Genomic DNA, 25762 nt, shown 5'->3' with positions numbered 1-25762 from the left:
GTTGGGAAAACCTTTACTTGATCCGGATAGGCGTCCGAGATCACCATTCGGCCCCTTACATGATTTTTGTAAATAAAACGACCTATCATTTAAAATATAAAATAATTCTTCTAATCCTCGTTGACTGGGAACAGCTCCCATGATTGATGCTGCATTCCCGTGTTGAACTGCCAAACTGATCCGTTGAATGAGAAATGTTGTTGACATTGGTCCAGTGACATCATTCATCCTCCTCCCAACATCTTGGATGAACTTCAACCCTTCCATCCCCCATACTCCTGATGTCTCGACGGCCACCGGAACAAAGATGTAGTTTGTTTTAAGTTCAGAGTAAAGTTTGTGTTTTTTAGTTTCGGCTAATGTGGCTGCAGTGCCAGCTTGTCTAAGTGTGTGTGAGATATAAGAAGGGGCAAAAGTATCTGTGCATGTAAAGTCCCAGATTAGAGAGCGTCCTTATTTATATGGTATTAATGTTAGACCATCCGGTCTTTTGCCATCTATTCTACTACAACCTAGTGGTTCCCTAATGCTTGGTATGTCTGCAGAAATTAAGGCTCTCTTTATAATATCGTTACATTGTGTATGTCGAGAGTGCCTGCCAGCACTTTTTTCACATGAAAGGCCATGTAATCCTAGTTCATCTATTTGTGTACCACAAACACATTTATGGGGGAAGCACAATTTTAAACCTAACCTCAAACCAATTGCAATCCTAAAGGAATTATCGTCTAAAAGTGTGCCTAAATTCCTGGATGGTAGAGCTTGCAACCATGCACCTGACTCTTTTGACCGAGATGCCAAAATCCTAGCAGTATTTATTGGGGAGGTGGAAAGTTCCAGGATACGTGAAGAGACTTGATTGAAAATTGGAATTTCCCAAGATGATTGAAAAGAAGTAATTGTACTGCGAGGTAGTTCATCACAACTAATTGACTTCCACAAGTCTTGCGCCTCGGTCACAAGTGAATCGGACAAAGCAGTGACATATGAGGGCAAAATTAAAGAAACCAAATCTGTAGTGGCAAATGAAGATGCAAGGAAACATGGAGTTGCTAACGTCTTCGATCGTCTAATTCCCAAACCACCTAATTTAATCGGCAAAGCAATTTCTTCTAGAGATAGAGGATTAATTTGGCCGTTTGTAATCTGCTCTAGAGCATTATGGAGCAAAGAATCGAACTTTTTCTAGCAAGTGAGGAGATTTAAAAATTGGGGCTGCCCTCAGTAGGTATACTAAACGTGGAATCGCCAAAGAATGTTTCAAGAGATAATACGCAATATGGTTGGGAATGGAGTTTAATCGACCTGCCATATTAGAAAATGCGTTAATCTTTTTGCGGAAAACGTGTTCAATGGATTCATATGTTAAAGGTGCACCTAAAAGTTCAGCATTTTCCTTAGTCATACATGAAATACCTGGTGCAACTGATTGGAAAGATTCTAGTATACATTGTGTGTTAGTTTGAGGACCTAAAAATGAAACCTCACATTTATCAAAGTTCAATTCTAAACCTACTTCATTTGCACACGAGATAATATGTTTGAAATCGTCTAAAACTGTAGTAGGCTTGCCACCTAATGTACCATCATCTAAGTACCACATATTAAATTCTGACCCTAAATTTGAAATGACTGGATGCAAGATTAAATAGAAAAGTGGTGGGCCTAACGGATCTCCTTGTTGAACACCTCTACATGATTCAATTAAAGAAGAATTCCAGACAAGGCTGGATGAGAATCTATAGCACTGATTAATATAAGGATACAAACTTGGTACAAGTTCGTGAACGGATGAAAGCAATTTCCCTCGATCTACCATATTAAAAGCATTTTTGAAATCTATTTTAAGGAAGACTGTAGGTGATTCATGTGGAAAGGAAAAGAATCTACGTGCAGCATGTGCTCCTGCTTCAGCCCCATTCTTAACGTTGAAACCTACTTGGACTGGACTAAAATAATCTTGAAAGACATGATTCATGACCTTGACACTAATTTTGGAAACTAATCGACGATAAGTGCATCCTACGGCTATAGGTCTAATACCACCTGATTTCTTTTTAAGGGCCGTAAGACTTGCACCGTAAATGAAAGGACAAATGTCTAAAGGAACTTTTCCTGCTAACATAAAATTGCAAAATTTTGTAAGAGATTCTAACAATTGAGTTCCTACGTCACCAGTATGTTGTGAAACTAAATCTTTCAGAACTTGTGGTCGTAATGCATCTAAACCACCTGCTGAACCACTAGGAAATGAGAATATTGCTGATATAACCTGTTCTACTGTCGTTGTAAAAGGTGGAATGTTAGGCTCATCTAAAACGGTAAAATTATCTAAAGGTTGTGGTGGGTGCTTTTCTACAAGTGTTTCCAGAGTTTCTGAAGAATTCGGGGCGATAATATCATCTGAAGTTAAAAGCCGAATTGCACCACGAATATTTCCCTCGGATACTTTAGATATGACCTTTGGCCCTATCTCGTTAATGATGCTTTTTGATTTATCATGGACTGAATTTTTTGAAGAAAGAGTAATGAGATAATCCTGATATGTATTTTTGTCCAAAGATTCAAAGATAGATAAGTTGTTTCGTATTTTGCTATTAAGGCTTTGACCATTCTTGATATTTGCCTTTGAGTCGCATTGCAATGTAATATATGGGAAGGTCAAAAGAAGATGCCATGCCTCTGGTGTGTTTTCACTTATACACTTATCTATGATGGATTTTAAAACTTGGGCTACAGGAATCCTACAAGCCTTGGGACATTGTTTGAGAGTTGGACAATTTTGCCTAAGAGAGGAAATGATAGATTGGAAATCAAAACCAGTTTCTGGAACGTGGTCTGATTTAAACTGAATCCCTACATAATGATATTTGGAAGCACCATGAAGTTCTGTCCTAAGTCTTTTCGTCCTAATATTTGAAAATGAGTTTTTTATCAATTTCCCCATTTCTGCATCGTTAAAGGGTTTGAAAATGTCTACGGAGTCCTGCCTGTATTTATCATGCAATACTGTTTTCTGAATTATACCCCCTGGTACTATATTGTTATTTAGCCACTCTAACGTAAGAGATGTACATGTTGCCTTACTAGATATAAAATTTGAAAGTGGTGTACTTAATGTAGAAATTGGTTTTGGTGATTGTGGATTTGTACAGGGGCTTGACTGTGTAATTTGACTATGTGTGCCTAAAGAAGACTGACTTGTTGGCGATGGTATGTATGATTTTAATTGGGGATCTAATTGGAGGTCTGTTTGGGGGCAGTTTGTGCAGAACCAGTCATCATCAGGAATGGTCTGCAAAAAAAGACAAGAGGTGTGATACCACAAAAGACATGAAGAACATTCTATCCACTCATCTGTTCCAGTAGATGATGGTCCCGGGCAGCCCGAAACCGGGCAGAAAAGGTCATCGAAAACGGGATTCAAACCCTCGGTGGTATGGGGGAGTGGTTGGGAGGATGTGGGAGGAGGAAGTTTTCGAGGGTCCGTCCTCTTCTTCTGCTTCTTCTTCTTTCCTGGTCCGGGATGCAGTGGTTGGGTGGGCGATGGTGGTGGTGGGGCTGGCAGAGGCGATGATGATGGTCGTGGGGCTGGCAGAGGCGATGATGTTGGTGGTGGGGCTGGCAGAGGCGATGATGATGGTCGTGGGGCTGGCAGAGGCGATGGTGAGGGTCGTGGGGCTGGCAGAGGCGATGATGTAGGTGGTGGGGCTGGCAGAGGCGATGATGATGGTCGTGGTGGAGAGGATGACGATGATGGAGCTGAGGTAGATGTTAGCGGTGGGGGAGGCCTTACATATTTCCATATCTGCAGAGTGCTGAAGAGTGGCATCGTGGTCGAAATCCGCGTCGGTTTCGTTCGGCTGGGGGTACTTTGCACAGCGAGTGGAGATCAGCAGTCCACTGACCATAGAAAAGTGGTTCGTCGAGATTTATGATGCGTCGAAATTCGCTCGTCTTGAATGAATCTCGTGTAATAGTCTAGAAGATGTCCAGGATAATTTCGTCAATGATTTCAAGTATGATGAAATCGTAATCGGTCGGTTCACTTCGGCGACGATTTATTGTCAAATAATATTGTTTTTAACCATGGATACAAGAATCAGTGCAGTTTTCAATCACGATTGCTTGACTCTTGGTATCTTAGGAACTTGTATTGTAATACGGTTACGCAGAATGAGCGAGTCAAAAATAAAATAATTATTTTAATGGAACATGTTTTCCGCAAAAAGATTCACGCTTTTACTAACATGGCTGGTCGATTGCATTCCATTCCAAGCCATATTGCGTATTATCTCTTGAAACATTCACTAGCTATTCCACGATTAGTTTATCTACTAAGGGCAGCCCCTATTTTTAAATCTCCACATTTGCTAGAGGAGTTTGATTCATTGCTCCATAATGCCTTAGAACAAATTACAAATTGCCAAATTAATCCTTTGTCTTTAGAAGAAATTGCATTACCAATTAAATTAGGTGGTTTAGGAATTAGACAATCTAAAACATTAGCAACTCCATGTTTCCTTGCATCTTCATTTGCCACCACTGACTTGGTTTCTTTAATTTTGCCCTCGTATGTCACTGCTTTGTCCGATTCACTTGTGACCGAGGCGCAGGACTTGTGGAAGTCAATTAGTTGTGAAGAACTACCTCGCAGTACAATTACTTCTTTTCAATCATCCTGGGAAAGTCCAATTTTCAATTACGTATCTTCACGTATCCTGGAATCATCCACCACCCCAATAAATACTGCTAGGATTTTGGCATCAAGGTCAAAAGAATCAGGTGCATGGTTGCAAGCTTTACCATCGAGGAATTTAGGCACACTTTTAGACGATAATTCCTTCAGGATTGCAATAGGTTTGAGGTTAGGGTTAAATTTATGTTTCCCTCATAAATGTGTTTGCGGCGCACAAGTAGATGAACTAGGCTTACATGGTCTTTCATGTAAAAAAAGTGCTGGCAGGCATTCTAGACATACGCAAGCCAATGACATTATAAAGAGAGCCTTAATTTCTGCAGACATACCAAGCATTAGGGAACCATTAGGGTGTTGTAGGACAGATGGAAAAAGACCGGATGGTCTAACACTAATACCTTACAAACAGGGACGCTCACTAATATGGGACTTTACATGTACAGACACTTTTGCCCCCTCTTATCTCTCTCACACACTTAGACATGCTGGCACAGCAGCAAAACTAGCCGAGACCAAAAAACACAAACTGTACTCTGAACTTAAAACAAACTATATCTTTGTTCCGGTGGCTATCGAGACATCAGGAGTATGGGGGACGGAAGGGTTGAAGTTCATCCAAGATGTTGGGAGGAGGATGAAGGATGTCACTGGACCAATGTCGACAACTTTTCTCATTCAACGGATTAGTTTGGCAGTTCAACGCGGGAATGCGGCATCAATCATGGGAGCTGTCCCCAGTCAACGAGGATTAGAAGAATTATTTTATATTTTAAATGATAGGTCGTTTTATTTACAAAAATCATGTAAGGGGCCGAATGGTGATCTCGGACGCCTATCCGGATCAAGTAAAGGTTTTCCCAACCCACCAACATCGGGTTTTTCCTCTACTCCCCAAGCCAACTAAGTGTATTTCATAGTTTATCAATGTTTATGTTAATAATAAATAATACATTATTTTAAAATCATTGGTGTTAAAGTCCCTTGAAAATACACCAACTACTTTGACCTTTAATAACTTTTGAATGGGCAGACACAGAAATTTAATTCTGAAAGATGAAATCATCGTAATTTTCAGCTTGATTTTTTAAGCTAAAAATCTCGAAGGTCAGTGGCCGCGGAAGATGATTTGAACGCGGAAGATAATAATCCATATTCTCTTGCAGTTGCTTCGATAGCCTCAAAAACCTCCATTTTTGAAGTGCTAATTATTTGGGCCGTCGCTAACGGTAATTAAAGCACAAAAATTTCTAACAGAACGCCGAAATAGCCGATTTTAATATTTACATCTCAGTCTGAATGAGTCGATGCGAGAAAGGTCGCACTCTCTCACTATAAGAAATGCAATGAGATCACAAAAGTTCATAACGTCTAATTACAAATTCATGAAATGTAAACAAGAATCAGCAGCAGCAGAAGTGGAATATTTTCCAAGTGGTCTCTTCATTTGGGCGTTTTATACGCAGCGTACATCTCTCGAGGAATATGACCCTTTTGATTCAAGGCTTCAATGAGTCGCAACCGAGCGTCCGAAGTGACTGTCCCAGGTCTGCAAAAATTTTATATTCAGAGAATTATTCGCACAGACGCAGAAATTCTATATGTATGTGTAAAGCTGTAAAAGCAAAAGCGAAACGTGAAGGTAATTGAAAACATGGAGATGGAAGCGTGAGACAGTGTGCTCAAAAATTCATTTGCAGTCTCTAGAGAGCAATTTGCTACGCAAATACAAAATATAAATTTATTCTGTTGTCTTACGGCTTTCTTAGGAGAGCGGGCACAAATTGGTCTGTGAAATACTTTTTATTGAACAGGAACATTTGACCCAAGCTGAGGGGAATCTTTCGTGTCCTTTCGTAATCCTTTATCGCCATTTCCACGTCGTGAAGAAGCTGCGATTGGAAACAAACAACAAATATATCAGCCTACATGACACCATTATTAGCATAGAACATCAGGTAGGAATAACACATTGAGCCACCCTGTTTGATACTATGATAGAGTGCTGAAAAAAAAGTCTCAGACATAATCCTTTATGTCGTGCACAATTCATAGGTTACATAACTTTACCAGGAATTTTTCATGCTATTGGTTCTATCTTCTGTGTAAGTATGTGTGACTGTGTGACTACTAGAAGAATATTTTAACTTGTTATTCCAAAAAGAAATCATGTCCCACATTGTATGTAGTATGAGAATAAGGGTCTTGGACCAACGTTTTGTAAATTAAATTTCATAAGAATCTGAGAAGTTCCCACAATGAGGATTCCTTATATGAATATTTATAGAGTCACGACTGCACAAGGAGGAGGGCCAGGGAAACTGAAGCTATATACCGGATTATTAAGGTTAGGCTCCAGTGCCATGGCTTCCTCAACTTCATTATATTCAGCCACACGTTTTCTGGCGAGGTCCTCATACAACTTCCACATAGCTCTGCATTCCTCTGTCTTTGGGATGAAAGGTCGAAAGATTGCCTGCGTTTGGAGAAAACAACTGGGTTCGAACGGAATCCATCGAGTGAGTAAATTGGAGAGGAAGGTGAACGTGTCCACATCTTTGGCAGGTGAGTATGGCTCGCTAAACGTTTCCGAGTACCAGATTTGATAGCGTGGGAAAATCTTGGGCGTGGTAGGAGCAACGAGGGAGCAGTGTCGGGCCAGAATGAACGCAAGGGAAACGAGCTCTTCGTTCTGAGATTGGACGCCTTCTCGCATTAGAATGTTGATCATCTTTTTCAACACGGAAGCCGCCTCGAATTCCAGCCTCCCTATCCAAGCAGTGATCAAGAAGAGAATGTTGTCCCAGTTTCGGCTGCCATTTCTAATTGATGTTGATAATGCTTGAAAAACATCCTCGGGTAGCATGGGTTCACTAATCATCTAGATAATTGGCAATACAACAACAAAATTTACAACCGAAAAAGTAAATGATTCACATTAATAATCCTGCTAATAAATACTTATGTAGAAAGTACTCGTTATACCACATGAATAACGTCACTTAAAATGGCAACCCTATCGTCATTTTTTCTGGAGTCTTCTGCGAGTTTCTCTTGATACTGAATAACCTCGTCCAACGTGTAGAACTTGGCACCAACATCGCTGCTTGGTGCTGTTAAAAGATGGTTCAATTGGTGTGACAAATACTTCTTTTTCACCGAATTTGGTACATAAGCTGAAATAACAACCAGTATATTAAATACTTATTATAATCCAATTAAATGTAGATACGCTGCAAGCTGACCCCTTGCATAGTATTGCTGACCTTCCTTGATAACTTCAAGGATGAATTGGCGATTCATCTCAGAAACCCCTTTCGTACTCGTGACCAGGTTAGTGCTCAACTGGAAGAGGATCTCAAACACGGTGGCTTGAAGAGATTCCAAAATACTTGGCCGTCCAGGATTACAATATCCACAAATGAGAAAGGTGTGGAAAAAGTGCTCAAGAACGCACTGATAGCGATCTCTTGTGCAAGAGTTGAAGTGCACCGAAGGGGAAAAACAAAGTGCCAAAAATTGCCGTTGAATGTGTTGCACTTTGTGCGGAGACTTCAACCTGATGTAAAAATATTTCATTCATTTAATATTAAAGGTAGATTGAATCTACTAGATTTATACTTCAAGTTGGCTTGAAACTAGAAAAGAAAAAACATACAAATTAGTTAATTTGCATAAACTTACGTCATCAAATAACTGCTCAGCGATGCAATTCGATATTTCACGTCCAATAACCACAAGAGCTCCAAGCATGGAAACTCAAGCTAGAGCAAAAATGACCAAGTTGATCTTTTACAGAATTACTCGTCGCGTGACGTAAATGCATACGTCAATAAATTATTTAAATTTATGTACCTGTTCGACAACGCAGTCCAAGATCTTTCTTGAATCCACCTGCAATAGTTCTGTGGCCTCCTTTGCAAATTTGAGCACACGATGGACAAAGTCTAGCGTCTGGTTGGGCAGTAGAAAGGAGCCTTCAAAGTCGACGTACTCCTCCATCAGGGAATCCTCCCCCCATTGGTCAAACGACAACGATATCTGCGCAGGTGGTTGGTGGACGACGGTCGACTCTTCGTTCCTACACAGTTTGTCCCTCAGGAGGTTTGCGACGTAAACAGGAATAAAGTCTTCTCGTAAAACATGGGGCTGGGTCTCACGCTCCTTCTCGCAGAGGATGTACAAGTTTGCGACACGATTCGGATGCATAGGTCAGCCAAAGCCACACAAAATCTATAAATTAAAAACAATACAATTCGAAATGCAAAAAAAAACGAACATGTAAATAAGTGAACTATTCATAATAAGAATGGAACAATTTATGACATTTGATTTTATATACAGGTAAAATCAAGTTAAACTGGTCGGAAAATCCTCTTTTTAATAAATTATCATACATTTCATGTCGTATTCTTGTTCGTATTTCAGTTTATTTGCATTCTAATATAATTTCACAAAGTACTAGACAACTTAAAAAAATATTATGCAATTTTTCAGTATCGCTATAACTTAAAGCCAGAGTGAATTGAAGAGACGCCAAAAGTGAGATTTTCAAATGTGACAAACCGGAATCCAACAGCCTCAATCAAGGCCTTGAAATCTTCTTGACTTGGAAACTTTCTAATACTTTCGACCAGATATTTGTAGGAATCGTAATCTCCAGCAATCACTTGCCCCAACGCAGGAATAGCCTGGAAGGAATACTGGTCATACACCCATTTTAGCAGGGGATTGTTAACTCGACTAAATTCTAGGCACATAAATCTACCCCCTGGTTTCAAAACTCGATATGCTTCTGTCAATACTTTATCGACATGGACGCAGTTTCTAATCCCGTATGCGATAGTATAGGCGTCAAAGGAATTGTCAGGAATTTTATCCAGATTCTCTGCATCCCCTTCCATCCAGTCTATTCTCTGCTGCTCAGTTGGAGTCAGAGCTGTTTTGGCTCGATTTCTTCCAACGTCCAACATTTTTGGATTAATGTCGCAAACTAAAACGGACCTGTCCTCTGAGCGCAAGTCTGTTGATCCAGTAGGGAATTCTTCCATTGCTTGATATTGCGCCTCAACTTCATTCTCTGGTCTCGGATTGTTTGGGAGGGTTTGAAGGGGGAAATCAAAGGGGAACACCGTTTTGGTAAAGTCCCTTTTCTGTTTCTTATATTTAAGAAATCTGAACGCAATATCACCAGTGCCACCAGCAACGTCGATAAGCTTCATTGAAGACGTTGGGTCTAGGCGATGAACAAATATGTCCTTCCATACCCTGTGAACGCCAAGGCTCATGCAGTCATTCATAAGGTCATAATTCTTTGCCACGTTTTCAAACACGGCACGGACTTTCTCTGACTTTTCTTGCTCTGAAACAGTTTCAAATCCGAAATGTGTCTCCTTTGTGGATGAGTATTCACTGCTCCCTTTGTCGCTGTTGGATGGACCGGAAGTGGTATTTCGGAACAATGATGAATTGGGCCTGTGCCGAACCCAGGTCAACAATACCCACCGTGCTGGTTTCAACAACATCTCCACCTTCCGTCAGACTCAGCAGGGCTAGCAATATTAAGCAAAAGAGACCTGAAGAGCTATAATTAATAATAATGGAGTGCATCTATATTTTTTCTAGCAGGTACAACACCAATTTACAAATATCAATATCAATGTGAAATGAAAATAAATCAATAAATGAATTATTGGTGGATGGACTAGAACTATTGTTGGAGCTTTTCTACATGTAACCATTAAATATAAAACTTACAGATTCTGTCCTAAATTTGTTTCCAATCAATCCTTTGTTTTCTTTCGCAGTGCGAATTTTTAGCGACGTTTACGGATGACGGAGGCGAACCGCTGCACAAAAGCACATGAATTTGGGGCAGCGTAGGTTCCCGGTCAACTCAACATCACCCACCAGCATCTCATCTGTTTCTCACATCAACATTTTATTAGAAGAAGGGCACGGGTGGAGATTTTTATTTTACGCCACACAAAGGCCGTTTCTGCCTCCGGACGTTGGGCGTGGGTGTGGCTGACGAGGAAGGATGTCGTACCTTCAAACGGAGCTCATATCACACACACGGAAAGTGTGCAGTCTGTACAAACAGGCCCTTCGCAACATTGAAGCTCACTGCATGCATCGGTAAGTTGCCCATTAGTTTATTTCTCATTTTATCTGTAATTATGCTTCAGTCCAGTCCGACCTGCCTCCAAGTGAGAAATATGTAAGTTTTCAATTTGAGAAGATTTGTCCGAAGGAATCGATGCAGTAAATCATTTCATTTCCTTAAGTCGAAACAACAAACAGATTTATTTTAAGTACTAAAAATAGTCAACATAGTCAATGAAATATATATCATACACGTATAACACAATAATGAAATTCATTATTAATGATAGAGACACCCATCATTATTGAATATTAACGTAACGTAACAATTCATTCAGTTATATAACAATTATTTTTTAGTTTGACTGGTAGTTTAAAACGGTTTTAAATAATTTGTAGGCAGACAATAGATTCATTAGTCTGTAATTCCGCCGATAAGTCCTTGGAATGCTGCCCTAATTCTGCCTGTCATGGATTTGAAGTATGTTTGCATCGACCCTACGACGCCATTGCCACCGTTGTTGCTGTTCTCCTCGTCTTCGTCCCCACCACTGCTAATCACGTACACCTGGGGAGGTTTTTCCGGTCCTTGGTATCCCATCGTATTCGTGGGCACTGCAAGTTTAGAATTCACGAGGAGACTCTTTACCACTCCATTTTCTCAAAACAAGGGTTTAAACTTTGACAAACCTACCATATTTGACCTTCTTCCCCTTCCCATTGAGCAACATGGGAGCGTCGTTTGGCATCTCATTCTGATTTTGATAGTTGGACTGTGACGATGCCGATGACGTTTGAGTATTTCTTCTCCCAGATTTTGGTCGGTGAAGAATTTGTCCCCGTTCCGGATCTTGTTGTTGTGGGGCTGGTGGTGGTGGCCCACGGATATTGTGATGATGTCCAGGTCCTGAAAAAAAAAGATTCTCTGTACAGCCACAGGATGCAAAAAAGAATATCATGTCGTATGCTAAAATCAGTACCTGGAAATTGGTAGATTTTCCTTGAAGTCAGCCCTTCTTCTTGCTCTTGGCTACTTTGCGACGAAGACGGTGATGATGTGTCCAGATTGTTATATGAAATTCTAGGATGGGACACGACCGATTTAATTAGCACGGGTTTTAGCTCTTTATATTTTGTGGATCGTGCATTTACAACCATGAGGAGACAACCGAAACAGTAATAAATTGTACAAATGGATACTATTAGTTTCGAAACCATTTTGGCTTATGTCACTGGCTTGAGAATTTGTGCTCACTCACTATGACTTAATCGTTACCTAATAATGTCTGCAAATGAAAGCATTTTGCTCAGTCGCACCAGTCTTTATATTGACAACGCAAATCCCATCGCTACGTTCTCAGTAGTCTAAGTAATTCATGATCGGAACACTTTAAGGTTTGATCTTGGTATAAACGAAAGTGAAAGCCACTACGGGGGGTCCTTTGTTCAGAACTGCTGCTTCGTGATCTCAGACTCGGCATCCCTGATCAAAAAACAACTCGGTTAAGTTTTTTTTCAAATTTAAAGTCGATGTCATTCCAACAGTAACTCGAAATATAATTACTCCCACTACCCTCACCACCACGGATGCTAAAAGTTTATTCTAGTATGGGGCATATGTAGTATGTGCATATCCGGCGTTGAATTGAAGGATTGAACAAATCGGTGTGGCGTGGCGTCTGGCATGAAGAAAGTTATGTAAAAAACTAAGTTCATCACTGTTTTGTTATGAAACTCATTCAGTCGCTCGGCTGTGAAATTTTTCTGAGGAATCTTCGTGTCCAATTCAAATCGCAACAACGGCGATGACCATGTCAATTTCTCATTGAGATGCTTAATTGAAAATCAAAGGACGAAAGATTGAGCGTGCGTTTAGCAAGTCATTCTCCTCTCTTCTCGCGTTCTGTTTAGCGTTTTAGGATTTCTTGGTTTGGTTTTGCAAACAAGAAGACGATGGTCAGCAAATCCTATAAAATTTCTTATTTTTTTTATCAACATGTTTTTGTCGTAAATGAAATTTGCGTATTTTCCGAGTGATATGCTGCAGCATAATACACATGTAGGATGTAACAGTGCAAGAACTTTGTATGCAGATGGTTGTTAGTGACTTGACTTTCCTTCACAAGGTCTTCATTGATTTTCATTCTTCGCCATCTGCATGGCTTGTTTGTTTGGTGGAAAAAGCTTCGAAACTTGACAATGAAACTCGTGGCGTTAATTTCAACAACTTTCATTTTACCCAATTGTACCTATTTAAAAGAGCAAAATCATCGAGTTGAGCTCATGTTAACGGATGCTTTGTTAATTGGAGTGAACTGACAAACTGTATGATTCTCATTATTGTCGTAACTTGAAAGCTGACGATCGCAACAATTTACTTTTGTTACGTGAAAATTTTACAACCACGCGGATTTTATTATGCTGTAACATTTACTTAACTACTCGTCATAATAATGTTTAGCACATTACATTTATTTAACAGGTCAAGTCATCATGTGTAATTTAAAAATGTGTATTGTACATATACATTTGACATTTTCAGACACCATTTCCGTTACAATGCTGTCCTCATGCGACAACGCTTTGAAGAAAATCGCAACATTTTGGATATGAGAAAAGCAAAGGAACTTATTGCTTTGGGCCAAGAAGAACTCTTCCTGTCGCAGCACTACCAACCTCTGAAATGTAAGAACCATATATTCTTACACTATATGTATTATTATATATACTCCATACTAATAAAAACCACAAGTAAGCAAGATTTCACGACTGAAATTCATACATTCTTGCAGTTCCCAAGTCTCCTGGTGGCGTAGCTTACGATCGGGAAACGACTCCAGCAGACTGGACCCTCGACTACTGGCACCCTTTGGAGAAGGCCCAGTACCCAGAATATTTTGCCCGTCGCGAACAAAGGAAAAAAGAATATGTAGAAATGTGGGAAAAACAGTATGGAAAACCAGATCCTAGCGAATCCCATCATTAAGGGGGCGTGTATAAATAAAGATAATACATAATAATTACATAATAATGCGCAACTTTGTAAATTAGACAGTTTGATGAGATGATAGAAACGTCCAAAATTTGTGTAGCGTGTATAAAATTTAGATGATTACACATTTGTTCAATAATAATACGGCTGCACTTGCCTGTTGAGTTTCAAAACTAAAATAAACGAATTAAACTGTAGTTTCAAAAGTGTTATTGGCATTTAAAATCTATTTTATCAGTAGAAACGGGTTTACAAATTAGACATTAATCAATATATACAGTACATAAAAGTTTGTATGACGTTTTACTTTTTTTCTTTGCACCCACTTTTGTCTTCCTCTTGCTGTGCTACAATTTTCCTGCCACAAAGATCTCGAACGGGCAGATTTTCAGGGTCAGATTCGCTGCTCGAGTCGTCTTCCCCAGACTCGCTGCTGGAATTTGAATAAGACTCGAGCCCAGGGAGTACTCCAATGCAGACTAAATTTCCTTTATACGGAACACTGGGTATTTCTGAATTGTTCTCCGCACTCGTACTGACGGCTGGTGGAGACTCGTCCTTGGTGTGGCTGTCTATATAATATATGTATGGGCACAACGGATTAAAATTCAAACTCATAACCTCACGATGAATACAATTTAGACATTATAGTTTGATTATGATTGCGTACCATGTCGTGGCTTTTTTGCATCTGAGCAGGTTTCTGCAGATGATGATGACTCGGTCACACTTTTCCGTTTTACCAACCCTGCCAAAAGTTTCGACTGCGAAGTCTTTTTTGCACCAATGGATAAGAGATCGTCGTCTGTAGATACCGCTGGCTTTTTGTCAGTCTTGATTAATCCAATTTCCTGTTTGATTAACACATCCAAATCTTTTTCCCGAAGCTCTGCAACTTTGGATCTAAAATCTGAGAGCTCTTTTGCTTCTTCCACTCGTTTCTGGTGCTCTTCCTCCCATTTCTTCCTGTCCACATGGTCCAAGAAGTCGGCCTCATCATCATCTAGTCCCTTAACAAGATTCTCTGAAATTCATAGTCGGGAGAGTACTAAAATCAGCTGGAATTGTCTCCAAGCAAGAACCACTTACTGAACTTGTGGGCTTCTTCAAACTCTTCTTGTTTCTTCATCTTTTGTTCATTGAGCCTATCGAAGAGTGATCGACGGTCAGGCAACTGCTCGGGAGCCAGTGGAACCTCTGTGATACAAATAAACCATTGTTAATTAATTCTTCAATGAGATCTAAGCAGCATTAATTAACGAATTTAAGGTTCTCCAGTCCCCACTGACCTTCCGGGTCATCTGGCTTTCTGACCCGATCCCATTCTTCCTGACGAAGTCTCTTTGTTTCTTCCACCTCCTTCTCCGTCACAAATCCTGAACTCATCCTTCAAGAAGACTTGCCAAGTTTGCAGATATTTTATAAGTGTTATTAAACTACTCACTTTCGTCGTATAGATTATAGATTGTTGTGTTTTTTTTTTACTTTTTATCGAGATTTGGATTCCTCCAGCAGCACAAAATAATTTCATTTTAGTAGCAACAGAATACCCGAATGGCCGGAATCGTGCAAGTTACCCCGATCCCTTCTGAAGAATGTAATCCATAAATAAGCGTCATGTTTTCCAATGCCATATCCACTTCCAATGCTAATTTGAACTTTTGAACATCTTATCAAAATGCTACCCCAGATTGCATCCTTTACATGATGTAAATTACATATCCTTTATTCCCTCCTGAGCTACCTAATGTGCTCAATTATAACAATACAATTTCGTTTGCAATTTTGGTGTTTGCATGTCCTCAACTTGAGCTTATTGTATATGTAAATAGTAAATAAATAATTCTTGTGCACTCAGGATACTTATCATCATGTTTCATGAATTTATTTATTCGCTAAGCATGGCTTGGTGCTGTGAACTTGAATACACTCGAATAAGCACAGATGGTAAAAATAGACAGCCAATTCGACATACACATATGCGTTTTGTACTTGTAGCACGATGCAGTATTTATTTAATTGGCTGTTTACAATAAAAATAAAATATGACTTTGATGTATATAGAAGATTAGCTTATGAGTAAAAATATGCAAGGTGGTTTGGTTTGGGTGGCATTATGAGGCGGCGGCGGCGTAGAGTTTGATAATATCTGCTTGGTAAAAGTCTTGTAGAGGTTTCCTCTTCAACTTGAAGGCGGCCGTGACCAGGCCTGATTCTGGCGTCCAGAGTTCTGAACACAACTTTAGTGCCCCAGGAATCTCAAACTTTTGCAACTTGATCTTCCGAGCATACTCTTGAAGCTCCTAATTGATCAATATCAAATCCATTATATTTTTTTGTGGATCCACTTCAAGTACTTTCTGAAGCCCTCAAATTATGAACATGAACTTACCTTTAACACGTGCTTGACCACGTCGGGGTCGTCGCACAACTTTTCCCAACTCACACCACTCTTGCCTAGCTTGACACCCAAAGCCTCCAACTGAACACATTATTATCAACACATTATTATGCATCAAAGCGAAATATTGACAAATTTTTCAGTCCATGTGATGAATTTAGTGGCTCACAGTGAGCCGCTCACTCACCTGCACTTGAGAAGGTGCAATAAATGCTATGCAGTAGGTTTTCGAGGACTCGCCATAAATACAAATATTGTCAATCATTGGGAACGTCTTCAATTCTGATTCCACTTTTCCTAAACTTATGTACTCCCCAAACTGCAGTTTCACCAAGTCCTTTTTCCTATCTGGAGGAGGAGGAAATTAGGTTTTGTATAACCATTTCAACTCTTGAAATTGGAAAAATCCCGTTAACTTACCAATAATTTTGAGAACAAAGTCGTTTTCCATGAGTCCAATGTCCCCCGTGCGGAACCAACGTTTGCCACCCTCGTCGAAAAAGTCTTGTGCGGTTTGTTCTGGCAGTTTGTAGTAGCCTTGAGCCACGGCGTCACCTCCGATGAGAACTTCCCCTCGAGGATAGGGCTTGTCCGTGACGCGGTAGTTGCCCTCCTCCCAGTCGATCAGACGGACGTCCACACACCCAATCGGCTGTCCACAACGTCCCACCGTCATATCTCCAAACAGGGTCACAGTCGCACACGCATTTGTCTCTGTAAGTCCATAACCTTGCATAATGGCCGCATTCAGAACATTCCTACAAAATTCTTGCGTGTCTGGAGACAGTGCGGCACCTGAGTCAAATAATTTCCATTTAATCATCATCATCAGTACTAAAACTGGGGACTTATTTGCAAAATATTCTGGTAAACGAGAGAGAAGTTACTGCATTGCATGTACCTCCAGCAGGCATGAATCTCATGCGCCCTCCAACCATGGCCTGGATTTGTTTAAAGATGAGGGCGTTGACGATGGGACAGTCAAATCCCCTGTAGTACCACTTGAGTTTGTAGTCGTAAAAGAATTTGAAGACGGCGCTCTTTGTGGGTCCACCCTCCTTCACTTTCTGCTGCACCCCCTTGTAAATCCTGTCCAGGATGAGTGGAACGACCGTCATGGCCGTGGGCTGGAGGATGGACGCGTCTCCTTTGTCCCCTCGCTTGATCTTTCCCGAGGTGTCCGTCATCGTAAGGGAGGAGGAGTAGCCGATAGGAATTCCGGCCGTGAGGAAGAAGCCTTCGCCCATCAACTCCAAAATGTGTGCAAGTGGGAGGTATGCAATGTAGACGTCTATTAAAAAAATGGAATAATGAACTCTTGTGGCGAGTATAGCGGTGACGAAGCCTCTCCGCAGGCAGGCTACTTACCCCATGAGTAGACAGGGGACACAGCGTCGGAAAAGCCCATTATGCCGCTGGTTATGTGTTTGTGCATCATTTCCACCCCCTTTGGGATTCCCGTGGAGCCGGAAGTGAACATGATTACAGCCGTGTCTTCGGGGGTGGGTGGGGAAACGCCGTAGTTGGACTTGGACCCCATCTCCAGAACCTCACAAAAGGAGAAGATGGAAATGTTGGGTGGAAATCCGGACCGATCTGTCTTGTGAAGAGGGTCCTCCATGTATACGATGTACTTGACGTGGGGACACTCGGCGAGCAGAGTGCGAAACTTGGGCAGAAGGTCATGGCTCGTCACGATAAGTTCCACCTCGGTCTGCCTCACCCCATGAATCACACCCTCGTCGCCCAACGTGGAGTAAAGAGTGACGACTGCAAGTATGACATGCATGAGTTTGAGTAAGGAGTACGAGGCAAGTTGAGACCATGCAATACTTACTGGCAAGATTTTGTCGAAACGCAGCAATTGCACTGATAAGCCACTCAGGCCGGGTCTCGGCAAACAAGCAAATTTTGTCCTAAGATAAGTTCAAGTTTAAATGTTAGTTGAGCAAAGAATCAAAAGTGAGACGACGCAAAGGGTGCGTATGCTGACCTTTGGCTGAAGACCTATTTCTCGAAAACCTCTGCTGATGGTGCCTACCAGGTTGTCCTACGAAATTGAATTCTCATTAAGCTAAACTCCATTTTAGGAGGAAGTTGCATTTATATACCACATAAAGTGATAAAATTCAACAGAACTCACCACTTCGATGTAGTTTTTCCACATGTAGCCTCCCAAGTTGAACTTTTTGAACACCTTCCCGTTCGGCTGCGTCTCATCCTCCTCCCCCAACACTTCTCGCACACCTGTTGGGAACAGGACGTGAGTTAAATGATAAGCATCACCTGACGGAACATCTTGTCGGCGAATGACCTCATATTTCTACACAGATTGTTGACCTACCCAGACATTTCTTGGTCCCATTCTTCTTGAAGGCAAAGGAGAAAAGCTTGTCCAGAGTGTCCACCTTGGCCGCTTTCATCTCCGACGTGGCCTTGGACTGGGCTCGTATGCATCGGTACGTAATTCCTCCCTCCTTGCTGATGATTGTGGTCTAGTCATAAGGGAATAAAACAACGTGTTCAAATTTGCCTAAAAAATTCGCCCCAGAAATCCCCATCAATTTAAGAACATTGGACTTTCCGCATAATTCTTTACTGCTTGCACATTTTCATTGTGACGAGTTCAAGTCACGAATAGTTGCACATATTCGGACGGAGGAGGAGACGAAATTAATTGTCTCAAGTTGTGTTGCATGAAAACAATTTTGTTCACAGGTAGTTACAGCAAACGTCGTTGATCGTCTTGATAACCAGTGACCAGAGCAGATAAGTATTTATTATGTAAGCTTGTTAACCAGTATGAGCTGACTGACTGAGCTTGCTATGTTAACTGGCAATCTTCATATCTAATTTTATTAAACAAGTCAACTAATAAGGACGTAATGTGAGAAGTGCATGCTTCACATTTCTCAACATGGCACCACCACCATTTCGATGGCATTACTATTTGTCTTGTCAATACGTATGCAAAACTAGAGTAAAATATGTGTGTATGTACGGTTGGTCAGTTTGACGCATGTTAAGTAAGTGAAAGACATAATTTTATGACAGATGCAAAACAAAACAAAATTTCTGGACCTTTGCTATATTTAATTATGCAATACTTTATGTAATTCATGCTTCACTACTCTCTCGTCGTGGTCACATAATCCGCATCAATGTGTAAACCCAAATGTCATGTAACCGTTTTATACATTAGCTGGATTTAGCTAACTAAACGAATGCTGATGTTTGGATGTAAATGTTTATGATGGACAATCCAGTTGCAATTGAAGTCAATAAGATGTCAATAAACGGATTCATGTAAAACCCAGTTTTGTCACCGTCCAATTGAGAGTTGCGCAAAATTGTCACGCCACCAAACTAATTGACATATTATTGAATTGAATGTATGTACAACTGTGTGTACCTGAACAATTTTAAACATCTTTTCCGCACTCCAGACGAGAGTTGGAGATAATGAATACGTACTTGTGTCCAGCAGAGGTAATTCTATTAATATTTCACATACACACACACACATAATGTCAACGCTGCGTCGTTTGTCCGAGACAATGGATCAGTTCAGTGTGATGACATCTTTGCAATGTATGCAAATCACCAATAGCCAATACCAATGACCACGCCATGCAGTCAATCGAATTGATAAATGTACACAATCACAACTAATTACATATGAGTAGAAATACATTGTAGATAATTTTGCATGTCCATGAATTTAGCGTCAATTTCCCCACGAGTATAATGCGTAATATTTTGCTATATAATAATAAATCTTATGCAAGTCTTTTCCTCGTTCATTAAATTGCAAAGAAAAAATTCTGAGGAAGTCCGGCAAAATCGTGACCCTCGTATTCCCAAGAAGAAAAATAATAATTAATAAGTAGTTTGTGAAGGAAGAGTGGTGAATTGGTGGGGTGAAAGTCTCTGTGTTTTCCAGCTTATTTTGTGCGATTACTCGTTATGTATGAATGACGTGATTCTAAAGATGAGAATTTTTACGCTTTTGTATTCAACAGAGTTTCCTTTACTTCGATAACCTGCTGGCTCGCAATGTTTGCACACAGCATTTTCAGAGACACGACATTGTGCAAAATTGTGAATGAAATCGTTCTACTTATTTGACCAGCTCGCGTGCAGCAGGGATAATACCGGTACCCGAAGCAGTGTCATTATCACGTCATCAACAATGCACCACAAAACCATCCAGAAAAGTAGTAATTAATTTATAGCAGCTAAAAATGTGTACCTTTGCCTCTTTGGGGCGTTTTGAGGCATTGAGACGTTTCCAGGGCTGTTGGACGATTAGGTAGATGGGGTACGTCAAGATGTCGTAGACGAAGGTGAAAATGGTCAGAATAGCGATCAAGACGAAGGACATGTTGTTGTTGAGGAATGTTTTCCTGTGGGGAAAGCAAGAATGGACGAGGAGAGAAAAGAACGGGACGTCCTCGAGGGTGGAGATTGAGACGCGAAGTGGGCCTTGCTCCCCAACTGGACCTCGTTTTGATTGATGGCCTTCGCTCTGCTTGAGACACCTCACTCCTCGTTTAATTAGCTTCCGATAACTGATAAGCGCAATCGATCGATCCAAATCAATGAATGCCTGTTGCACATTCCTCGTTATTGTTCTTTATTGACTCCTCTGCATACGACCGTTGGTTGCATGGATTCGACTTGACAATGACATTGATGATCTCTGCTCACCGGTGGGACCACCACGAAACGCACCACCAACCTTATCTCAAAACCCCAAGGTCTCTCTCTCTCTCTGTGTGTAAATAGTTGACGGACGGGCGGACAACGGAGTAAATAGTAAATATATGCTCGATAAGCCGCACAGAAAGATCTGATTTCGGGTGACAATTGGATGATGGTGTGTTGCTCAAGAAGACACTTATTGCACTAGAACTAACACTCTGCGACTAACAGAATAATCTGGCTTCCTCATGATTTCGACTTTGCAGTGTCAATCTGTGGTACGTGTGATTGATGGGAAAAACTTAATATGGTTTCACCAGCAGCATTCTAAGCATGTGCTACATATTAACGTCACGAAGGCTAGAGTACGAAAAAATGGACCTACTTACGTGCAACAAAATATCGTTGGTCAAGCAATGATCGTCAGCAGCATCGCTGTTTGTTACCTTACCCACTTGCTGCCTTTGCATATGTGCATATTTACATACGATCCCTTACAGTACCAAATGGTGCAGTATGGCTTAATACTAATTGGAAAATTGAGTTAAGGCAACCACTTGGTTATTAATAATCTACGGTGAACTCAATGGTCTTGACTCTACATGGTGTCAAATTACATTATGGGCTGATTATCTAACACACGCTGGAGAATTGGGGTACGTCATTAAGTACTAATTTAATGTACAGGGAAGATTTTATTACAACGAAATTGCCCCACTCGTTCAGTTTGCGGTTTAGTTCTTGATGCAAAGGTTAATCAGGCCGGCTCTATTCTTACTTTTTATTATATTTTATTATTATCCGTTTGGCAATAGTACTCAATGTATGTAGGTACATATATATGTGATGTGTAATATTTATTTATTTGTGTATGTATTGAAAAATTAAGAATGCTCAAGATAATTAGCATTGAGAAAGTCTGGTCCAAAATATTCTTGAATAAATAATACTAATTGTAAGTAGGAAACATATTACGCTTAAGTAAGTTCAATTTCAAAGTAATACACATTATTCTCATGAACGAGCAGGAGGTACCGGGGCATTTATAAATATTCTTCCCTTTCAACGAAGCTCGACATAATTGGCAGGGAAAAGGCCGAATTTTCCATTGCACTCGCCACGCCACCATCCCTCGTCAATCTAGGAACAAGGGTCAAAAGTTGCGTTGTAATAAAATAATTTAAATAGCATAATTTAGCCTACAAATGATTGCAAGTTAATTACCATTTCAATGTTGGTTATAACATCGCCAGGGTCAAATGAAATCTCATCTTCGTCGGCTGTATTTTAGTAATAAAAAAGCTTATGTACACATATCTTGGCTAATCTGATTTGGATGTAATCAGAATTGATGATAAATATTTATTAGCAATAATGATGGCACTTGACTTACCAGCTTGATAGTCATAAATTGCGACAGCGGCAATGTCTTCTTCACCCTTGGAGCTACCACCACCACCGTTTTGCGACTTGACGACATCAACAGAAATACTCGAACCACCCCCTACCACGCCTGTTTTGGATTGTTGTTGTTGTTGGGGAACTTTACTAGATTGCTCTTGGTTATGATTGATTTTCTTGCTTTTGACATCTTCCTTCTCGTCATCGTCGTCCCACTCTTGGTCTTCCGCCTCGCTTGAGGAAGCCTTTCTAGTTTTATGTTGGGTTTGCTGCATAGCGTTTAACTCACCCTCTAATCTCTTCAGTTCATCCATCCCACGCCGAGCCTCTTCCTCTACGTGACGATTCTTTTCCTCTTGAGCCAGTCGCCTCTTTTCCTCTTCTTCCTGTTCCTTCTTTAGTCTTTCTTTCTGCCTTTCGCGCTCCCGTTGCTGTTCTTCTTGGCGACGATTATCCGCCTCACGCTGTTCTTGTTCTTGGCGAAGAATTTCCAATTCTCGCTTCTCTGCCACCAATCTTTTTTCCTCTGCAACTAATAGCCGTTCCTCTTCTTCAGCTTCAAGGCGTTTTTGTTGTTCTTGTAGCATGTCTGCTTGTGCTTGGACACGTTGTCGTTCCTGTGCTTGAAGAGTCTCCTCGTCTTGAGTGGTACTGCTCACAGTTGGAAGAACAACTTTTTTTGGAATGTTTGATGAGGTTGACGATGGTTTTTTGGTAGCCGACATTTCATTATTATTATCATTCGATTTGCCCATGGATTCGAATTTCTGACGAATGTTTGACGTTGAAGTTTTCCTCTCGACCTCAACTTTTTGCTTTGGGGGAGATACTTCATTTTCAGCCGAGTTTTCTTGTCTGTCAAAAGATATTCTAGTATTTTCCAGTTTACCTCCAGAACTCTAACCAAAAATAAACATGTCATAAAGTTAGGCTATAAATATAAATATACTTGGTACATATCATGGGAAATGTTCCATTCTACGTCGCATCGATTTCTTCGAATTAAATATAAAAATTTGCAAGTAGAATTCTTGGTGCAACCGTCAATGTAGCATAGCTATTTTTGAATTATATGCAACCACCCCCCCTTTAAAAATTGAGAAAAGAAACTGAGAAAAATGAGAAAGCCATCGTACATTCGGTATAACAAGAATTAGACCTCAAGTTGCATTTGCAATTCTAATTTCCCCATGAATACCGACATTTTGATGCATCCAAAGTTTCAAAATTCGAAAATTGGCGGTTTTTTGACCTATGCATAAATCCTTAAAAAAGTCATGGTCCTAGGCATTTTGAGTCTGACAACCTGATGCCAGAATTTTCTCCGTTAGAAGAGCTATATTTTCAGCTTTTGTTGCCCGACTGAAAATGCCTAGGACCTTGAGATTTTTGGGGTCAAAGTTTCTGTGGGAGTGGCTTATACAACAAGAGCCATAACAAACTCTGGCTACTAATGAGTGCAGAGAGAGAAACAGAGTAAGAAAATGGATCGCGCATACGACCCTAACGCACGATGGTGGTGGATACCCACCGCCAACCACTTTTCTCACTCTGTCTCACCTTCTCCTGCGAAATATGGGAAATGATTTTGTGTTACATTTGGCCTGGTTTTTATCACTTCTTTTATATTCTGAGCACTCTTCGAAAGTCGACAACTTGTGGTCAAAAAATTACGTATTATCATCAACCTCCTTCGGAAACGTTGGCGCTGAGCACCCCAACGACGTGGAGGCAGTGTTATTTGGCTACTAACTATAACTATTTACGAGTATCGATGCCCGAGGAGTGTGTAGTACAATGATTCTCAAAATATTATTCATGAATAAACCTTGTAGTCCGTGGTTTGGCTTTGATGTTTCTCTGGACGATCGTGGTGATCCCAACCTAATGCACTTTGATCTTGACGGTCATTTTGCACTCCAAATTTTCCACCAAATCCTTTAACATAATCTGCACAACACATGTTTGAAATGCATGATTGAAAAACACAGCAGAATAATCATAATTAGTATTATTATATTACTAAGCACACCTGTCTGTGACTCGTGTTTTTGCAATTTTTCGACATGATCCCATCCTACTGCAGTTTTATCCTGGCGATCATTCTGTACGCCAAACTTTCCTCCAAACCCAACAGTATAATCCTTTTGACTTTCATGCTTCTCTGATTTCTCCACATGATCCCATCCAACAGCACTCTTATCTTGTCGATCATTCTGAACACCAAACTTTCCTCCAAAACCAACAGTATAATCTTTTTGGCTTTCATGCTTCGCTGATTTCTCCACATGATCCCATCCAACAGCACTCTTGTCTTGTCGGTCCTTTTGAACGCCAAACTTTCCTCCAAAACCAGTAGTGTAGTCCTTTTGAGACGCGTGTTTTTCCAACTTTTCAACATGTTCCCATCCTACTGCACTCTATTTTTAAAACAAATTAAACAAATTTGTTCAACATGCACAATAAAAAATTAATATTAAATAATCTTATCCTTATTATTACTTTATCAAGTCGGTCTGTCTGTACGCCAAATGATCCTCCAAATCCCACCTTGTAGTCTTTTTGCGACTCATGCTTGTTAAGGGGGGAAGCATAGTCGTTTCCCATAGCGCATTTGTCCATACGATCAGACTCCACCCCAAACTTTCCACCGTATCCAAAACCTGGTTTTGATTCGTCCAAGTACTTTTTCTTATGATTAGCATCACTCTGTTTAACCTCTTCTGCCAGTTTCTTGACACTGAAAAAAATTCCAAAGACAATAAGGCCATTTCTTGAATGTGACAAAAATATTATGCATTGCATACTCGATTGCTCCGCCGCTGCGTCCAGAACCCTCCACTGAAATAAATTATATATCACCATCACGTAATTTACCTACATCATTGATAAATTATCCAACAGCATTAACCGTAATTTAATGTATTACCCGTTTTTGATCCCCATCGTTGCTCTTCTTCAGACACATCGTTTATAAAATCTGGGTCCGTTTCCCAATCATCGTTTTCTTCTGGACAATTATTGGATGGTTTGGAAGGTGTTATTCCTGTGTATTAAGGAGTAACAATTACTTATTATAAAATTACACGGTTAATTATAATTTAAATAATAATATAATAATAACATACCAACTGATGATTTCCACATGTCTCTAACCTTCGTCTATTCAACCGTTTTAAAAACTGTGCAAATTATCTATCCTTCAATAGGGAACTATTTAGTAAATTTTTACGTATTAGGTTGGAGGGAGGACACACACTTTGAGTAATACTTTGCACTCGTTTATTGAGTGGATATGACAAATGACTGATAAATGAGATGACTCAGAGTGTGACCACAACTGCTAAATATTGTAACAACAGCAAAGCCAAATAATAATTACAGTTTTGACAGCTTTGATTCGCAATTCGCTCCCAGAAATAAAGTTACACTTTCTCTTTCTCATTGCCGGCCTGTAGCAGAA

At 40.3% G+C, this 25762-nt stretch overlaps 8 protein-coding genes across 8 annotated transcripts; 1 reads left to right on the top strand and 7 right to left on the bottom strand.

Annotated features, from left to right (window-relative positions):
- Window positions 1–1159: 1159 nt before the first annotated feature.
- LOC118437538 lies at window positions 1160–4092 on the bottom strand. Its single transcript, XM_035856616.1, has one exon. It carries the CDS (start codon window positions 3830–3832, stop codon window positions 1160–1162), a length of 2673 nt encoding a protein of 890 aa, XP_035712509.1. The 5' UTR covers window positions 3833–4092.
- A 1811-nt stretch (window positions 4093–5903) lies between these two features.
- LOC110855857 (Fanconi anemia group A protein homolog) lies at window positions 5904–10592 on the bottom strand. Its single transcript, XM_035856624.1, has 8 exons — window positions 10454–10592; window positions 8552–8929; window positions 8381–8460; window positions 7963–8255; window positions 7682–7872; window positions 7032–7577; window positions 6455–6588; window positions 5904–6245 (listed from the first exon to the last, which is right to left on the bottom strand). Exons 2-8 carry the CDS (start codon window positions 8903–8905, stop codon window positions 6140–6142), a joined length of 1704 nt encoding a protein of 567 aa, XP_035712517.1. The 5' UTR covers window positions 8906–8929; window positions 10454–10592; the 3' UTR covers window positions 5904–6139.
- On the bottom strand, window positions 9199–10221 carry LOC110855815 (2-methoxy-6-polyprenyl-1,4-benzoquinol methylase, mitochondrial). Its single transcript, XM_035856615.1, has one exon. The coding sequence runs from the start codon at window positions 10219–10221 to the stop codon at window positions 9199–9201; it is 1023 nt and encodes a 340-aa protein (XP_035712508.1).
- Window positions 10593–10599: 7 nt separating the features above from the next.
- Window positions 10600–13990, top strand: LOC110855818 (NADH dehydrogenase [ubiquinone] 1 beta subcomplex subunit 9). Its single transcript, XM_022104209.2, has 3 exons — window positions 10600–10834; window positions 13344–13486; window positions 13594–13990. Exons 1-3 carry the CDS (start codon window positions 10737–10739, stop codon window positions 13785–13787), a joined length of 435 nt encoding a protein of 144 aa, XP_021959901.1. The 5' UTR covers window positions 10600–10736; the 3' UTR covers window positions 13788–13990.
- Window positions 11010–12084, bottom strand: LOC110855817. Its single transcript, XM_022104208.2, has 3 exons — window positions 11782–12084; window positions 11496–11708; window positions 11010–11416 (listed from the first exon to the last, which is right to left on the bottom strand). The coding sequence occupies exons 1-3, from the start codon at window positions 12017–12019 to the stop codon at window positions 11217–11219; spliced, it is 651 nt and encodes a 216-aa protein (XP_021959900.1). The 5' UTR covers window positions 12020–12084; the 3' UTR covers window positions 11010–11216.
- A 12-nt stretch (window positions 13991–14002) lies between the features above and the next one.
- LOC110855816 (PSME3-interacting protein) lies at window positions 14003–15345 on the bottom strand. The gene is made up of 4 exons (XM_022104207.2): window positions 15083–15345; window positions 14883–14990; window positions 14464–14817; window positions 14003–14365 (listed from the first exon to the last, which is right to left on the bottom strand). The coding sequence occupies exons 1-4, from the start codon at window positions 15177–15179 to the stop codon at window positions 14097–14099; spliced, it is 828 nt and encodes a 275-aa protein (XP_021959899.1). The 5' UTR covers window positions 15180–15345; the 3' UTR covers window positions 14003–14096.
- A 428-nt stretch (window positions 15346–15773) lies between these two features.
- On the bottom strand, window positions 15774–21244 carry LOC110855963 (long-chain-fatty-acid--CoA ligase 4). Its single transcript, XM_022104402.2, has 11 exons — window positions 20447–21244; window positions 18539–18689; window positions 18338–18441; window positions 18188–18244; window positions 18032–18110; window positions 17563–17964; window positions 17096–17485; window positions 16615–16989; window positions 16382–16542; window positions 16186–16275; window positions 15774–16096 (listed from the first exon to the last, which is right to left on the bottom strand). Exons 1-11 carry the CDS (start codon window positions 20576–20578, stop codon window positions 15908–15910), a joined length of 2130 nt encoding a protein of 709 aa, XP_021960094.1. The 5' UTR covers window positions 20579–21244; the 3' UTR covers window positions 15774–15907.
- A 428-nt stretch (window positions 21245–21672) lies between these two features.
- Window positions 21673–25716, bottom strand: LOC110855972 (src substrate protein p85). Its single transcript, XM_022104412.2, has 9 exons — window positions 25428–25716; window positions 25229–25345; window positions 25107–25140; window positions 24802–25039; window positions 24332–24719; window positions 24128–24249; window positions 22292–23198; window positions 22123–22178; window positions 21673–22038 (listed from the first exon to the last, which is right to left on the bottom strand). The coding sequence occupies exons 1-9, from the start codon at window positions 25444–25446 to the stop codon at window positions 21961–21963; spliced, it is 1959 nt and encodes a 652-aa protein (XP_021960104.1). The 5' UTR covers window positions 25447–25716; the 3' UTR covers window positions 21673–21960.
- Between the last annotated feature and the right edge of the window lie 46 nt (window positions 25717–25762).

The sequence above is a fragment of the Folsomia candida genome, unplaced genomic scaffold, assembly GCF_002217175.1.
Source record: "Folsomia candida strain VU population unplaced genomic scaffold, ASM221717v1 Fcan01_Sc014, whole genome shotgun sequence".
NCBI classification, from domain to species: domain Eukaryota; kingdom Metazoa; phylum Arthropoda; class Collembola; order Entomobryomorpha; family Isotomidae; genus Folsomia; species Folsomia candida.
Note: the sequence above shows the minus strand (reverse complement) of the source record. Positions and strands in the feature narration are given on the sequence as shown.

Excerpts from the sequence above, each read along its gene's own strand:
- LOC118437538 (XM_035856616.1), bottom strand. The coding sequence starts at position 3,832 with ATGCCACTCTTCAGCACTCTGCAGATATGGAAATATGTAAGGCCTCCC.
- LOC110855857 (XM_035856624.1), bottom strand. The coding sequence starts at position 8,905 with ATGCATCCGAATCGTGTCGCAAACTTGTACATCCTCTGCGAGAAGGAG. Across the intron at positions 8,256-8,380 it reads CTGAGCAGTTATTTGATGAC|GTTGAAGTCTCCGCACAAAG; the intron begins GTAAGTTTATGC and ends TTTTTACATCAG. Across the intron at positions 6,589-7,031 it reads AGCCTAACCTTAATAATCCG|CTTCTTCACGACGTGGAAAT; the intron begins GTATATAGCTTC and ends TTCCAATCGCAG.
- LOC110855815 (XM_035856615.1), bottom strand. The coding sequence starts at position 10,221 with ATGTTGTTGAAACCAGCACGGTGGGTATTGTTGACCTGGGTTCGGCAC.
- LOC110855818 (XM_022104209.2), top strand. The coding sequence starts at position 10,737 with ATGTCGTACCTTCAAACGGAGCTCATATCACACACACGGAAAGTGTGC. Across the intron at positions 10,835-13,343 it reads GAAGCTCACTGCATGCATCG|ACACCATTTCCGTTACAATG; the intron begins GTAAGTTGCCCA and ends TGACATTTTCAG. Across the intron at positions 13,487-13,593 it reads GCACTACCAACCTCTGAAAT|TTCCCAAGTCTCCTGGTGGC; the intron begins GTAAGAACCATA and ends ACATTCTTGCAG.
- LOC110855817 (XM_022104208.2), bottom strand. The coding sequence starts at position 12,019 with ATGGTTTCGAAACTAATAGTATCCATTTGTACAATTTATTACTGTTTC. Across the intron at positions 11,709-11,781 it reads GAAAATCTACCAATTTCCAG|GACCTGGACATCATCACAAT; the intron begins GTACTGATTTTA and ends TTTTTTTTTCAG. Across the intron at positions 11,417-11,495 it reads GGGGAAGAAGGTCAAATATG|TGCCCACGAATACGATGGGA; the intron begins GTAGGTTTGTCA and ends CTAAACTTGCAG.
- LOC110855816 (XM_022104207.2), bottom strand. The coding sequence starts at position 15,179 with ATGAGTTCAGGATTTGTGACGGAGAAGGAGGTGGAAGAAACAAAGAGA. Across the intron at positions 14,818-14,882 it reads TGAAGAAGCCCACAAGTTCA|AGAATCTTGTTAAGGGACTA; the intron begins GTAAGTGGTTCT and ends TATGAATTTCAG. Across the intron at positions 14,366-14,463 it reads TGCAAAAAAGCCACGACATG|ACAGCCACACCAAGGACGAG; the intron begins GTACGCAATCAT and ends TATATTATATAG.
- LOC110855963 (XM_022104402.2), bottom strand. The coding sequence starts at position 20,578 with ATGTCCTTCGTCTTGATCGCTATTCTGACCATTTTCACCTTCGTCTAC. Across the intron at positions 18,245-18,337 it reads GGAAAAACTACATCGAAGTG|GACAACCTGGTAGGCACCAT; the intron begins GTGAGTTCTGTT and ends TCAATTTCGTAG. Across the intron at positions 16,990-17,095 it reads GAGATTCATGCCTGCTGGAG|GTGCCGCACTGTCTCCAGAC; the intron begins GTACATGCAATG and ends TATTTGACTCAG.
- LOC110855972 (XM_022104412.2), bottom strand. Across the intron at positions 24,720-24,801 it reads AGACAGACCGACTTGATAAA|AGTGCAGTAGGATGGGAACA; the intron begins GTAATAATAAGG and ends TTTTAAAAATAG. Across the intron at positions 22,039-22,122 it reads TTATAACCAACATTGAAATG|ATTGACGAGGGATGGTGGCG; the intron begins GTAATTAACTTG and ends CCTTGTTCCTAG.